Source organism: Lycorma delicatula, chromosome 10 (assembly GCF_047948215.1).
Source record: "Lycorma delicatula isolate Av1 chromosome 10, ASM4794821v1, whole genome shotgun sequence".
Classification (NCBI taxonomy): Eukaryota; Metazoa; Arthropoda; class Insecta; order Hemiptera; family Fulgoridae; genus Lycorma; species Lycorma delicatula.
In genome coordinates, this window is record NC_134464.1 from 12,171,184 (window position 1) to 12,188,726 (window position 17,543).

Genomic DNA, 17,543 nt, shown 5'->3' on the forward strand with positions numbered 1-17,543 from the left:
TTGGTCATTATTGATATTTACCATACATAGACTGTTGGTAAAAGTTGATAATTCTGTAATGAAATCAGTCAAAAGAATGAATTTAAAAATTCTCTTCCCAATTTCGGAATTTCAGTGTACTGCGGGTGAAAAATGAAACAGGTTTTTTTTCAAATTACATTACAAAAAACTTTATTTTGCTATATAATACTAAGACATTTCAACTTTACAAGCAATTAATTCATATACACTAATATTCAGGAATGAATCATTTTCAGCAAACCAATGGTAAATAGCGATATGTTTGTTGTTATAATTAAATGAATCCTTTCGAGACTACAAATTACAAAAAAAAAACTCTGTAACTAAAAATAATGCCCATCTAAAGTAGTAGATAATGACTAGTATGCAAGAAACATTTGCTCTTCATATTAATTACTTTTTGAATGAAAAATTTTGTTAAACTTAGTGTTCCAGTTGTACGAAATTTTGAAATTCACACGTTAATATTTATTGCAGCAAGGTTGACTATTATGGCATTTAGAATTACAAAGTAATTTTGCACATTTGCACAAACATTTGTTCGTCGTACACTTTTTCACGCAGTTACATTTTCTAAATTCCTGCCTACCAACTAAAGACAGTTATTTCACAACTTCTCGTATGCTGACCGTTTTAGTTCCAACTTCCTTAACACTCAAAAAATTTTCTTTGCACCACGTAATCTGGTTCCTCGTATACATTGCTCTTTCCTATTTAGAAGTGATTTCGTTAAGAATTGTCAATTTTTACCAACAGAATATGGTAATTGTCAACAACGACGAAAACGATTTGGTAAAAGTCCGAATTAAATGTGTTTTCAAGATTTTTTCAATGTATAACGGTAAAGGTACAAACGCAAAATTCTTATGTTTCTATTGAAAAGTAACCCTTTTTTGTCGTTTCTTTTTGTAGGCTATTCGTTGTAATTTATGTTTTAAGTCTTTAAGTAAAACTTTTACAATCTGCAAGTAAATGGATGTGACAAATTATTAATCTTCATTTTGACCATTTAAAAATAAAACTTATTCGTAAACATATGTGATATCGTACATTTAGTTTTTTTTTTTAATTCCAGTATAAATTGTTAAAGTTTAAACTATCTTTGACCAAATAACCGGTGTATCATCCTACGAGTAATACACTCCAACAGTTATTCACACGTGCCCTCAAAGATCAGCGAAGTCCAGTACATGTAGCTTTCTCAAACTTCTTATTTATTCATCGTTGTCAAGTAGATTCAGCCCAAATGATACACATGCTTGTCTAGCTTAGATATATAAACCCTACTGGGGGGCCAAACTGAGAGACCAGGAACCTAACTTCAACAGTAATAATCGAAAAACGTAAGAAAAAAGCAGTAAAAAAGGGAGTCAAACAAGGATGTTCCCTATCCCCGTTACTTTTTAATATTTACATAGAACTAGCAGTTAATGATGTTAAAGAACAATTTAGATTAGGAGCGACAGTATAAGGTGAAAAGATAAATATATTACGATTAGCTGGTGATGTAGTAGTTCTTGCCGTGAGTAAAAAAATATTTATAAGTAACAATGAACTCACCGGTTGGTCTAGTGGTGAAAGGGTCTTCACAAATCAGCTGGTTTCAAAGTCGGGAGTTCCAAAATTCAAATCCTAGTAAAGGCAGTTACTTTTATACGGATTTCAATACAAATCGTGAATACCGGTGTTCTTTGGTGGTTGTGTTTCAATTAACCACCCATCTCAGAAATGGTCGACCTGAGACTGTATAAGACTACACTTTACTTACAGTCATGCATATAGGTCATCTTCATTAATGCTCTGAAGTAATACCTGACGGTGATTCCCGGAGGCTAAAAAGGAAAAGGGAGAGAGAAGAAACAATGAATCACATGGATGAAGTCCTACACAATTACTATCGCATTAAAATAAACAAGAATAAAACAAAAGTAATGAAATGTAGTAGAAATAATGTAGATGGACCGCTGAATATAAAAATTGGAAGAGAAAATATTACGAAGGTAGGAGAATTTTGATACGTGGGAAGCAAAGTTAATAATGATTGACAAAGCAGGAGCGACATAGAATGCCGCATAGTACAGGCAGAACGAGGTTTCAGTCAAAAATATAATTTGCTTACATCAGAAATTAATTAAAAAATCAGGAAAACATTTTTGAAAGCATATGTTTGGAGTGTAGCTTTATATGGAAGTGAAATTTGGAGATCAGAGTAGCCGAGAAGAAAAGATTAGAAGCTTTTAAAATGTAGTGCTATAGAAGAACGTTATAAATCAGGCGGGTGGATAAAATGACAATTAAAGAGGTGTTGCGGCAAATTGATGATGAGAGAAACATTTGGAAAAATATAGTTAAAAGAAGAGACAGCTTATAGCCCACATATTAAGGCATCCTGGAGTAGTCGCTTTAATATTGTAGGAACAGGTAGAAGGAAAAAATTGTGCAGACAGGCAACGTTTAGAATATGTAAAACAAATTGTTAGGGATGTAGGATGTAGGGGGTATACCGAAATGAAACGACTGACACTAGATAGGGAAACTTAAGAGAGCTGCATCAAACCATTCAAGTGACTGAAGACGAGAAAAAAACTAGGGGACTAAAATTAAGGTTAAATTTTTAAAGTTTTTATATTTTTTTGATTTAAAACAATAAATAAAATTAGTAGAACAATTGTATTTGTAGTCATTTTAAAGGACTTTGGAAGAACAAAAAAAATTGGAATTAAAAAAGATAGTTTTTAGTTTTCCTTTTTTTATAACTTGAAATTAAAGAAACACAAACTTATTATCAAAATTTAAAAAATGATTTAATACTGAAAATATTGATGTAAATAATCTTTTCTCGAAGTAAGATATCAGATAAATAAAATATCATATAATCAAATATCAATAATCAGTTCAAAATAATATTCTTTACAATTTATTTTAGAAATCTTATTAATTAATTGGTTTTATAAAAGATATTTATTACTATTTACCTCAAAAAGTGGATCCTAAAAATTTGAAAATAAAGCGTTATCGAGCATATGTTAATAAACAAACTTTTCTTATAATAATGTCCCAAATTATCTGCTTAATTATTATTGTACATTTTTAATCTCTTTGTATATTTAATTAAATTTTTCTGATAATCTAAGAAAATGTTTAATTATAATGTAATTTATTTAATATTTAATTTTACAGAGAGAACCGGGTGAAGTGTCAAACGTTGCTTGGATGATAATTTTTGGAGATGGTCTACATAATTTAATCGATGGAATGTCAATAGGAGCTGGTTTTAGTCAGAGTATTGCAACTGGTTTTTCAATTAGTTTGGCGATCGCTTGTGAAGAATTTCCGCATGAATTAGGTAGGAATAAAATTTCTTTTACACCTTAACTGGATCTAGTGTACAGATTCATTTGAATTTTATTTTTAGAAAGGTTTCGCTTTCTAAAAAAATGAAAAAATTCCGAAAAAATTTTCAGAAGTTTTTTTACAATGCTAATAATAATATTTAAATGAATTCCAGTAATATTACACAAATTTGCACCTTTTTTTTAACAGTGATATAAAAGTTCTTCGGTTAGCTTTTCGTAAAAATGCACCTATCTGTAAAGAGAAGTCATGAATTTAACTTAAAGAAACTACGCCACCTCGTTTTCTGATTTTCAGTAAAATGTAATATCAACAGTAACTCATTTACGAAAGTCATCATAGCAAATTTCATAATTATATATTCACCAGTTACAGTGATTAAGAAAATATAAACAGACATACGTCCATATATTATAGAACACTCTCTAGACTTTTTTGAATTTTTGAAACTCAAAACGTCGAAAAAAACCGGGTTCTCAAAATCTTAATCCATTAGAGCTTATATAAAATTATGAGTTCGCGGTATCTGGCTTTAATCCAGAAGGGTCTGGGTTTGAATCCCGGTCAGGTTTGGAATTTCATACGCTACAATTTGTTTTTTTTTCATTAGTAACTACAATCGCGCGTAAACTTATTACTGCTTTAAGTATAAAAAAATATTTATTTTTGAAATGTATCGATGATTTTAATATTATTTCATCATACTATCTTACAAAGTTGGTCTACTGGTAAAGACTCGTCATCCTAAATCAGGTGATTTCGAAGTCGACAGTTCTCCGGTTCAATTCGTAGTAAAAGTAGTTGCCTTTATTCGGATTTGAATACTAAATCGTGAATACCGTTGTTCTTTGGTAGTTGGGTTTCAATAAACTTCAGGTCGATCTGAATCTGTACAAGTCTAAACCCCACTCACATCTAATGAACAAGGGAAGCGGCTGCCTACTGGTCCCGAATCCAGAAAGCTGCATGGTGTATCTGGTGACTTCCGAATATTCGTACGAGAATGATTAATAATTTTCGTACATAAATGACCCAAAGATTTTTTTTTAGTAGGGTATTTAAGGTTATAAAATTTTATTAAAACCATTATATACTACATTGAAAAACAAATTACAGAAATAAAACAATTTTTAAAATGAAATAAGCTATTTAATAGATAACTCAACCTGTATCAGTTACTGTTGTATAAAAACAATTATGTCGTATTTTATTAATGCATTCATAAATCTACTTGTGTCATTTATTTTCGTTTAGTTTAAATCGAAATTTCCATATGTAATAAATACAATTGTAATATGTTGTACAGGCAATTAATGACATATAAATACATTTATATTAGAATAAATATAGATTATCTATTTATATAAACCTAGCAGACCAGGCAATGCTTCGCTATTGCTTTATTTGAGTATATATATATATATATATATATATATATATATAGATTAAATGAACACAATTGAAACTTTGATAAAACATTAAAAAACCTAACATTACGGAACTTCACAAAATTTAACCTTTCACTTTATAGAAATTAGAATGTAAGTAAATCCAATTGTCAAAACAGCACTATCTACCGGATTTAATTCAAACTAATCTCTAAACATAGTAGTCGGTTCAAAATACTCTTAACTTTCTTTGTACTGGTCAGATCGAGGATTTTAATAGCTTTAAACCTTCTCGGACAACGCGGACCATTTTGCAAGAACCCGCGCGTAAATCGGTCCGGTAGATTTTTAGTCTATAGCAGACACAAAACGAACATTGCCTTATATATATTATTAAAAAAAAATATATATATATATATGTCTGAGAGGCGAGGAGATTTGTCAGGGATTCAACGTTTTGTGTTTCACTCATTTTTATTATTACAAGTGGAGAATATATAAGATTATAATAAAGTTCAATTAATAAAAATGAGTAGATAACTCGTACAATGAAACAATTACAAATGATAATTATCACTTATCAATAACTCAGTAGTACACGAATTATAATATAAGATTAATTCAATTTAGAATTCAAATAATATTAAAACAACTTGCGATAGACCGAGGCTCAGGGAAATAACGAATTCGCGATCACCAGGACGTCTGTTCGATCTGGGTTCCAAAGCAAGACTACCCTTTCTCAATATTCTCAAATAATATGCCTACTGCATATTTCCTTTTCCTTATTAATTTTATGATACCCCTATCGTCCTGGGATCCCGACTACGTTGACAACCATGTGCCTACCTAGGCCTAAGCCTACCGCAATAAAACAATTTAAACCTTATTTTACAAAATATTACAAGTAATAGTACATTTCTTAAAACTACTAAAAATACAGATATTCTAAAGAATATTCTCATCGTTTTGTCGGAAGATACTCCACTGTAGTTTATTCTCCGACATATATATATATATATATATATATATAGAGAGAGAGAGAGAGAGAGAGAGAGAGAAAGAGAGAGAGAGAGAAAGTATGTTGTATATTTGTTTGTTTGATAAATATCTCAACACCGGCACCACCTAGCGGGTATAGTTTTTGCAAACATTTTTCTTTTAACGTAACTAATATATAGTCCGAATATGAGCCAAATCGGTCCATAAATACAATTTCTCTAAATATTTCAACCCCAGCGCCATCTAGCGAGTCCATTATTTTCAGAGGTATTTCTTTCCATGTAAGTAACATACATTCTGACTGCGAGACAAATCAGAACTTAGTCCGTTCCCGCTTAGATTATAGTTGTATCGCCTGCTCTTCAGCGCGTAATAACGCACTGAAGATGTTAGAGTTGTACATCATGCTTTTCTCCGTCTTGCTACAGGTGCTTTTAGATCAAGCCCTGTTACTAGCGTACTTGTTGAGTCGGTGAACCATCACTTTGGGATAGAGGTGACCAGCATCTTACTTTGTCTGTCTTAAAGGGAACCGAATCACCCGGCTTTTACCGCAGTTCTTGCGAATCCTAATTTACAAAGATATGAAGACCATCCACGTTATATTGTACGTATGGGAGTACGTACTCGGGTGTTACTACAACTTTTAAAAGTAGTCATACCTCCCATTTTTTCAACGTACCCTATTCACATCAACATCCTTGGAGAATCAATCTTGTAAATTTTATTTTTGATCTACCACATTCAAGAAACACTCAACACCTCTACCGTCTTTCAGCAAAGTTTTCACCATATTCTTTCAAAGATAAACCCAAACGCAAAAGTATACACAAATGAATCGAAACAGAATGATACCGTTAGATGCGCATTTATTCTTAATAACAGAATATATATGTTTGCTGTACCTAATATTACAAGTATATTTACTGCAGAACTGTACGCTACCAATAAGGCTACTAGATCGTGGATACCGGTGTTCTTTGTTGGTTGGGTTTCAATTAACCACACATCTCAGGAACTGTCGAACTGAGACTGTACAAGATTACACTTCATTTACACTCATATATATTATATATCATTCAACCTCTGAAGTAATACCTGGACGGTAATTCCCGGAGGCTAAATAGGAAAATGTCAACCCATGTTACGTATACGATAAGAAAAAATGAAATTAATAAAAGGAATAAAAATTACGTATGTAGTTTTATATATATATATATAGTTTTGCGTGTATTCGCGTGCGCGCGCGCGTTGTTAAAATTATAAGTATCCTGAAATATCTTTTTAACCAATAAACATAAAAAATCTAATTTACCAGGTGTTCCATACTTGAAAACATTTCATTTTTGGTATTATACCAACAAATCCGAAACACCCAGATGGCCTCATAGGATTGTAACTAAAATGTTACCCATCCATAAATTCCGTTATTGTAATAAAAAGGGTAAAAGTGTGATAAATAATTTTAAAGAGTACTGAAATCCAAATATTTCGATTTATAAAAGATCGAGGTATGACAGTTCTAACCAAAAGGATGGCCGACTAAATTTTTTTTACAGTATATATTGTAATATTATTTCATACGTATTTATATTTTGTATAATTAATATGTCTTCATTTATTTATTTTATAATTATTTATTTTTTAAATCTGTTGTAGCCGACGTCTTAGTATCGGAGTGGTAGCGTCTCGGCCTTTCATCCGGAGATCGTGTTCGTATCCCGGTCAGGCACATTATTTCTCATTCGTTTAAAAAGTTCCATTTCACATATTAAACACGAGTTTTAAGCTTATATGGCGATATCAAAAAAAAAATTGATCCGAGCAATTAATAACTAATCCTTTTTCTTATTTTCTTATTGGTGAAACATCTTTTCATAAAGTAATGAAATTACTTTACGTTTAATGTATTACTGCGAAGAAATCGGAATTGTAATTTGAAATTAGAAATTCTCTTATTTCAAAATGAAATATTATTCGATACGGAACCATCACATTCCCAAGTTCTGTCAAATTTGACAGGACCTTCTAGGTCCTGTCTAATGAACACCTGATGTTTGACTCTTGGGGAGGCCAAAGACCGGGCCAGCCTGGAACTTAGAGGTCAAGGGGAAAATTGGCCACTCACAAGCGGCGAGTCAATGTAGCGAGAGACGCATTGCCGGACCGTGTGAAACTTTCTAGATGCGGTTGCTTTGTTAAACCGGCATCCGCAGTTTACTTAAGAGAAAGACTCTTACCGCATTGCCGTGGGAAGCTAACCCTGAGTATGGCTGACCACCAGCCAACTATTATGGCTCCAAGCGCTATAAAACGGTGGACAGGTACTTTCTGGCACTTAGCGACCTAGGCGTGCAAGCGAATTGCTGGCTAGACGAAATAAATTTTATTATGGATATCATATATATTTTTAGTAGTTGACGGGATGCGCCAACCCATTTTAGCAAATATATGACAAGTGAGCGGTTGGGACACGTAAGCCGGTGGTGTACGGCACCGCGCTTGGTCCGCTCACGCTGTTAGGTAAGCTCTAGGAGTTATTTAGGACAGTAGTTGTGAAACTGTTTCGAAGCTCAGTAGCCGTTTGTGGCCCAGACATTCGGTCTTACGCTTTAGGGCGACCGAATGGGATGGTGGCGGGTAAATGCCAAGCAAACCAAATTTCCAAGTTCTCATGGTTCGAGATACTCAACTTTCTAAATGGAAAGGGTAGTGTTCATTTTAAAGGGCGATGAAAAACAAACAAAAAATTGACGTAAAGAAACTTCGGGAAACAACAATTGGACTGTATTTTTGTTGAGATGGTAGATGATGAAATGAAGCAACGCTGAGTTCTTCTTGAATCGTTATATTTAATTTCTTGTCACCCTTGACATTTTGATTGAATTACAATAGTTACATTAAACTTAATGTATGACACTTTAGTCATAATTGATCTTGAACATTATCAAGAAACTATGAGTCCCCTTGGACTGAAATGAAAAATGCGACCGCACTGCGCGGGATTCTTACGTAGAATATAACTAACGCTAATTGTTCATCCGGACGAAATGAAAAATGCGACCGCACTGGGCGGGATTCTAACGTAGAATGGTCATATAAACTCGCCGGCTGGCACTAGTAGATGCTAGAGTGCAGCACCAACCGGCTCAACATTGAACAGAACAACAATATTAACTAAAATGGCGGGTATTTAATATTTTTACAGCTACTTTCAAAAGCGGTCAACAGTAGATCGTAAGTGGTGGTCTCAATTAAAAAAATTGATGATTTTGAGGTAGATGCAATTTGTTTAATTTGATTCTTCAATGTTTATTAGTATAAAATGAAAGTTTGTTTATTAAAAAGACAAAAAAAGTTTTTTCAAAAATAAAAATTGTGCCTTCTTCCCCTTGTAAGATTGAAGTATTTCGTTAATTAAAATTTTATTTGGCTATAACTTTAGAACCAATAAAATTAAGTACCACTTATGATATACCGTTGAAAAGCTCTCAATGAGGGCTTATCACCGTAGTTAAGAAAAAGCTTAAAATTCAAATCTTTTGGATTTTGGGCTTTTTGGACACTTTTGGGTCAGCGTTCGATTACAATCAAAAGGGGATCTGCACAACTAGATGTTACTGCAGTTCTAAATACAAAATTTCAACATTCTAAAGCTGATCGTTTTTGAGTTATGCGAGATACATACGCACATACGTACGTACAGACGTCATGCCGAAACTAGTCAAAATGGATTCAGAAATGCCCAAAATGGATATTTCCGTTGAAATCTGAAAGCCGAAATTTTTCAGTATCACAATACTTCCGTTACTTCGTACCAGGAAGTCAAAATGAAAAGCTGTGCATTTTATTAAAGCACTTCAAAGGAGAAATGCGGTTATATTTTGTTGTAAGCAAAATAAATTTAATTATCCCAAGAAAATCTGTAATCTAATAAAAACATTGAAACATTTAGCTTTATGGGTAAGAATTGTTGTACTAGCTTCATAATTAATGGGAGTTTAACCTATATGCATAACTGGGAATAACAATTACGTTTTTATATAAATCTAAATTTTTAAAACCTTGTAATAATAGGGCAGCCATTTAAAAAAAAAAAAAAAAAACATTACTCTTTCGGCTCTTAAGAAAGATAGGTATATTTACTTTTTGCACTGAACAGTATGTTTTAAGAATGCTATGTCGATACTTTCAAGATCACATTAATTCATAAAAATAAGAAAACCAATTTCATTAACATTTTTCAGCATACTGACCGTCAGCATGAAAAAATATAGTCTCTTTATAAAGGAAATATCATAAAGACGGTAATATTGTATTCTATGCTTACGTTTTTTTTTTCTTTTTCACAGTATTTAATTTATAGTTGCAACCTATTGGTTCCAATTTAACGGAACCATAAGTAAATATCTGTCAAAAAAATGACATGCAGAAAAGGGTTTCCCATTGAAATCCCTCAAAGAACTGTTTATTTATACATATTTTACACAGTATACATTAATAAATCATAAACCTAATTAAGTAAATTCAAGGAATATTGATAAAGTTCCGAACATAAAAAGCAAAGAAAACACCAAAAAATCGTTTTATCAATCGCACAAAGAATAGCTAATCAAACAAAGAAACTGAAACAAATCGAAGAACCAGCAAAAGTAAAGTAAACTAAAGCGAATGGTTGCCAATTCCAGATAATCGTGTGTTTCAATTTTTTTGCAAACCAGATCACTACTGTTATTTTTCTCAATAGTTTTTTTTGGAATCGCTGTACGTGAACGTATTGTGTGTGTGTGTGTGTGTGTGTCGGTGAAATACCGATATCTGGAATATGTCGATATTCCAGATATCGGGTGAATGACGATATATACAAAATATACTTCACTGAAAGCCCGAAATAGTTGCTTATTTGGACCTTCGCCGGTCTCGTATACTGACAAACACAATAAGATTTTCTTTTGGTGATGGAAACGATAACTAAAAACAAAAAAAAAAAACCACCTGATACCAATCTCTAAGATAAATAGATTAAGAGAAACCCTCGTAAAAAAAGGAAGTTTTAATTTACGTCAAACATAACTTACGTTCGCTTCGCTCGCTAACTTCGTCTATATAACGCAAAATATACAAATTGTATGTTATTCTCCAACACTGGAGGGGATTAATCAAATCCATCGCATTTATACAAAAAAATTATAAAATCTGAAGATTTTATAATTTTTTTTAAAAATTGAAACGACCAATCAATCAGGATGTACAGAATATGTTAATTACATTGATGAACAATAACCTTGATAAAAAACATTAATAAAAAATTAACATTAATAAAAATTTAACATTGATAAAATAATAATTGATGAATAACAATAAAAATTAATGGTCTGATGATTTATCCTTTGTTCAAATTTGTTATAAAAAAATTTTTATAACATGTTGGAGAGCGAAGTGAGCGTAGGATATGTTTGGCTTAAATATAAACTTCGTTTTTACTTCCTTGTAAGAAGTAAAGGAAGTATTGCAATCGGGAAAAATTTCGGTTTTCAGATTTCAACGGAAATATCCATTTTGACCGTCCCTGAATCCATTTTGATTAGTTTCGGTGTGAAGTCTATACGTACGTACAAATATATGTATCTCCCAAAACTCAAAAAACGATTAGCCGTATTCTCTGATTTTGGTCTTTCACGGTAACACACACACACACACACACACACACACACACACACAAACTATAAATATATATATATATATATAATATAAAACACATGGAAGTAGTAATTAAATAAATAATTGGTCGTCGTATTAAAACAGATCATGGAAAAAATAAAACTCCATTTTAAATATAATTAATCACTCTTTGTTTTTTACAATCTCGTAATGGAGTTGAATCGCATTATCAGTTAAATGGGGTAAATTTAATAAGTAATTTTCAATAGGTTTTTATAAAATAAATTAAAATTCACAACAATAACGCAAAAAAGAAAAGAAAAAATTACATACTAAGGTATAAATCTCATATTGTTTTAAACTGTTCGTAGCATTCACAGAGAAGCTTTTTCATTAATAATGGATGCAACATATAATAAAATTACATTCATGATTTATATCTAATATAGATAATTGAATGTAATATGTTATTAAAAAATAAGAGTTTTTAAACAAAGATTCATTTATTTTAAAATACATGTTACGATGAAAAATAACACCCAAAGCGCATTTTAACTTTTCAACGTGCTTAAAACCAGTTATAAATGACTAAAATAAGTTTATTTTTATGGGTAATTACCAAGATAATAGTATCACTTTATTATTATTGATTTATTAGTTTTTTCCTTTTTTTAAACAGTCTATAATTTATAGAGAAAATTTAATGGCATTATGCCATTTCTTACGTTAGTATTTTATTTGCACGAAAAGGTTTTTCTTTAAACTTAACATAAACCAGAATTAAAAATAAGTAACAGACTAAAATAATAATACTGCATGGTTTACGATACGTCCGAGAAGAAATACAATCGTTTCAGTTCAAGTGCGGCTTAACAAACATATTAATCACTTAACTTTGAACCTCCTAGACAACGGGGATGACGTCGGAAGATTAAAACGGATACACGTTCTGGATCTTAGTGATTATATGGTATCTTAAGTGTAACTTCAGTTGGAGTGCTGAGCGTTATCTCTTCGAGTTTTATTTTCAGATTTATTAGAAAATGGACACATTCTTTTCTTTTTCTTGTCATCGTTTCACCGATTTTCTTCCTATTTATGACTTTATTTTTCTTTCTCATGTTCTGTATTTGAGCGTTAAAGGTTCATAATTACTTAATGTGTGTGCTTCTAGCACGAAAGTTCTTGGTAATACTAGTGTGTAATTTTTAAGGAGTTTCGCTGGTAATTTTTATCATGTGATCGTGAGTGTGATCCTACTCAAGGTTAATATATATGTAATCGATCATAAGTAAACTTTGAAACCGTAAAAAATATAAATAAATAAATAATAATACTGCAAACAATTACGTAAAAAAACGTAATATGTCATAACTTAAGCGCCCTATATTTTGTTTTTAGTAAAATAATTAAGCTACTAATTAGACATAGTTATTAAAATAACCTAAAATTAAACATTTTGAAGTATAATGGTTCTACGTCATTTTTTAAATACTTTGCCGATAAGTTTCTTACGTAAAGTCACTTATCGACAATTCTATTTCCCTGAGCAAGTTTAAAACTATAATTATTGGCAATAAAGTTTAGATTAAAACAAATAATGCACCGTTTTTCAACAGAAAAGTTACATTATTTATTATTTTACCTTCTAATAGACTATTTTTCGTCCTGACGGATCTAAGATACAAGCTGTGTAAATTTAAGTAACTTTCACTGAGGGTAATTATGTTTACTATACCTACAGACCGTGTGAGTGATGAACGGAATATTGCTGTTACATGTACAGCACCAATATTTACAAGTATCACCGATTTACTGTGTTTTTATGCGCTTGTTATACCGATATGAAAAAGCATGTTTGAGTCGGTGAAAGAGGCAAAGGGAAATAATTTTACATTTCATTCTCACAGAAAGCTTGGAATGAGACAATAATTATCTTAATGATGGTTATGCTAATTCCAGATGGACGTATGTCCTATGATAAGAAGCCTACAACTTTTTAATGATGGCATCAAACATATATTCTGTTACCACATATATTCCTAATTTAATATCGGCGGACGAACACGGTAGCAACTCAGATATGAGTTGTCGCAGAGTAAACGTACGCACTGGTACAAAAACCATTACTGCCGCGCATATGACCGTGCAGTTCTATCACCACAGCGGCGCTGCAGCCCCATTACTCTCAGGATCCAATAAAAGAGCGTGCACGATAGTGAATTTTCAATTCATCGCCGACCACCACCTGAAGAAGACCAAGCAGAAGAAGATGGAAGAAGACAGAAGAAGTTCCCTGGCTGCCTCAAGGGTAGGACCTCCCCACGGATGCCAAAATCCCCGCCGGAGCAGCAGGCCAGGGCCGGCCCGCGGAGGAAACCGCTGGACGCGGATGCTACCTCCCGCTTCAGCTCCCCGGGCTTCAATCGCCCTGACCGGTGAAGTCAACAGCAGGAGCCGGCCCAGCGTGGGATCGCTCGGAGAGAACCGCCTCGGCCGCCCCGGCGAAGGACGACCGACGCCGACTCGACACTGCGGGGCTCTGGGGGCCATCACCGCTACACTGTAGTGTGGACCCAACTGCCGCCGAAGGGAAGTCCGGTCTGACTTCAATGGACGAGCCGCAACCCCGGCTTCGTCGGAGGCTAGCTTCCGGACCCAACAGCTCTTCTCAGAACCAGCGTAGAAACGGCCCTTTTCAGGGCCACCACAAGGTTATGAATTATGAGCTGTCGAAGCCATTTGAGACAACAGCCCTTCTCAGGGCTACCATAAGGTTATTAACTACAACGAGCTGTTGAAGCCAATCGACGACAAAAACAGCCCTTTTCAGGGCTACCATAAGGTTATTAAGTGCCACATGCCATCGAAGACATTCGGCAACCTTTCATCTTTCCAAACCTTTCTGTTAGACATCGATAAACAAAAATGCACTCTTTGGTTTGGCAAAGAAGTATTGTGAAAGAAAAACCAAACATAAAGATTTAATTAAATTAGATTGACAGATTAAGTTGTTCTATTCGTGAATGTAAACGAGATAATTCTCTCATTTCAGTAAAGCTTTAATCCTATTTTATCTATTACGTAATTTTTAATTCGTTCTCAAATCATTTAGCCGTTATATAAATCATACACAATATTATTAGTAAATAAATAGTTTTTTTCTTTTTTCAGTCCGATAAATATTGTGAGAAACTGAAAAAGATGTTTCTGAACTTTCCCATCATTTTCATAGAGCTAAAACCCCTTCTTTCACATTTTCAAAATTTAATTCTTCTTCCAGTGGAAAAATTTAAAATTATTTAACGATTATACTTGTTATCTTGTTTATATTTTTACCAATTTTCATAACTAAGGAAATACATAAAAAAAATCTGAAATATTTTATTAATGGAGTAAAATAGGATAAAAATCAATTCAATAGTATTTAAAAACATAGTTTTTATATAGCAATTAAAAATACAACATATAATTTTTTTTATATTTGAAAAATGGTTCCTCCAATTTTGTAATAAGGTTGAACACTATTTCGGTCATGAAAACGACTAATTTAGAAAGAATAAAATTAAATAATATATCAAACTGATTTAGGACATCAGATTAACAAAAAGGTTCATGTTGACAAATAACCTATCTTGCTTCATTTTTCCTTTGTTCGCCACATTTTGGATTTTTTTAATAAAAATGTATTTTATATCTTAAGAAGGAATCGATATATTTTATGTATAATAACTAAATTTAAAAATTTTACCTATGAAAATTCTAAAACAGCTACCATTTAAATTTGTTATTCATTAATAGCACCATAAATATTACTTTTATCGAATAACACTTTAATAAATTAAATATTAAGGCTTTTATTATGAACAAAATGATACCAATTTGTTCAAATCGGTTTATAAGTAACTGAGATAAGACTAAAAATAACGTGGAAAAATCGGATGTCCGTGTTTCTTTTTAATTTTCTGGATGTTCGTATTTGCGTACTTGGGTTCGGAGTTAGGTGTCGCACCATAACACACCGGGTTGTCTAGTGATGAGCGCGTCTTCCCAAATCAGCTGATTTGGAAATAGAGAGTTCCAGCCTTCAAGTCCTAGTAAAGGTACTTACTTTTAACGGATTTTAATACTAGATCGTGGGGATACCGGTGTTCTTTGGTGGTCAGGGTTCAATTAACCACACATCTCAGGAACGGTCAAACTGAGACTGTACAACACTACACTTCATTTACGCTCCTACATATCATCTACTGAAGTAATACCTGAACGGTAACTCCCGGAGGCTAAAGACGAAAAGAAAGTAATGTATCGCACCATAAATTACCATACATCTCCAGAACTACTCGACCGACTTGGGCAGATTACTTTTATATATGGGGAATTGATGCCATTCAATTTTTATTTAAAAGGTCAAGGGGGTGAGGCTGTAAAGCAAGGTCATCCTCAGTATTTCGATATTTCATCTAATTAAGATCTTATTTTTTAGATACGATTATTAACAATTAAAAAATATTCCCAAAAAAATTTTGAAATATCGCACTCACCCAAAAAAAATTCTCTAAATAAAGTAGCGGCTAACCGGGTATTGTGTCATTAGTACCCCATCTCACCACAAGGAGCGTTGATTTAACACTGACGTACAGCTGCTATAGTCGTCTGTTATATTTTAAGTTGTGTGTATAAGCTTTGCAACAGAAAAAACCCGCGTGACGGCTTTTTTAGTCCATTAAGTATAGCCAACAGCTCCCAACATATTTATATGTTGGGAGCTGTTCCATAGCCGTTGCATCATGTGCACGCCTATATATATATATTATAATAAATTTATTAGCTATAATAAATAGATTAACTAATTTTTAACAATTTTAAAACAAAATAAAAAAGTTTTACCACAATAAATATCAGTCCTAATTCTTTTATATAATTTTTGGTGCTGCAGTTATCTGTACTTCGTTGTTACACCTCCTTGTGTATTTCAGTTGCTTTAGGTAAATAACTGCTGTAAGAAACACTGACAAATAATGTAAAGTAAAATAGGAACATCTGAAATTCTGCGGGAAACCAATTTATTATACACTGCTAAAGTTTAATTGAAGAAAGCGATTTACTTGTACTCTCATACAGTTAAACATTTATGTTACTTAACATAGTAGATAAAATATTTGTTTAATAACCTGTTTATGTGAAAATTTGTCTAACTTTTCTAATTTAAATAAAAATTGCCTTTAAGTACTTTTGTTTTTGATATAATATTAATAAATCTTAATTCAAATTGTAATATAAGAAACAAAGGGTTAAAATATAAGCACTTAAATAATATAACAACATTAATTTTAAAGTTTAAATACACTGCGTTTATTTATTTACGTATGAAATGAATAAAATTAATTTCCTTTATAATTTAATAAAATGAATTCTTCATAAAAGAAGGAAACAAAGACTAAACATTTTTAATAAAATTAAAATAGCTTTATTTTTTATTACACTTAAATTCAGTTAAGAAAGTTTAAAACTTTATTATGTACGATTTTAATAATACTTAATGGAAATATATACGTATTGCTGGAAACGAGGCAAGTTATATTAAAGTAATAAGCTAAGTACTCTGAAGTTTGTTCTTGGTACAAACAAGTTTTAGTTATGTACGCCTGAATTAATGATTGTAGGCAAAATTATAAACTTGTGTTCAATGATATTACCTATACTGACGGTAATTTATAAGATGAACTTCATGTTTATAACGCTTAGAATAACATAAGATTTCATATAAGGTATGATTCGAGCCAACAGATCGTCATCGAATTTTGAGTTTCTCTATTCTTACATCATATAAGAACGACAGAATCGATGTAGATAAAACTGTTGAATGAATTTTTCCCTAAAGAAAGACTGTTGTTCTGTAAAGATAGAATTGTTGGATGATTTGAACTTACGATATTTATTGATTTACTGCCAAAAAGTCCATCTTGTGACTAAATATTTTTTTTTTTAACATTAGTAGTTTGGCTGATTTCAATGTATTTTCTATCCTTTCTCTTTTGTGCACTCATTTAACCTCAAAATATTTACTACATCCTACAACCACGATTATCTGTTTCATGTATTTGCTGAGGGTAT

General features: G+C 32.1%; 1 protein-coding gene across 1 annotated transcript in view; it reads left to right on the plus strand.

Moving 5' to 3' along the window:
* Positions 1-17,543, plus strand: part of LOC142331422 (metal cation symporter ZIP8-like) — a 235,734-nt gene that overhangs the window by 201,146 nt on the left and 17,045 nt on the right. The window contains exon 6 of the mRNA XM_075377310.1: positions 3,202-3,367. Coding sequence (XP_075233425.1) covers positions 3,202-3,367 — 166 coding nt within the window. The remainder of the gene's footprint in view (positions 1-3,201; positions 3,368-17,543) is intronic.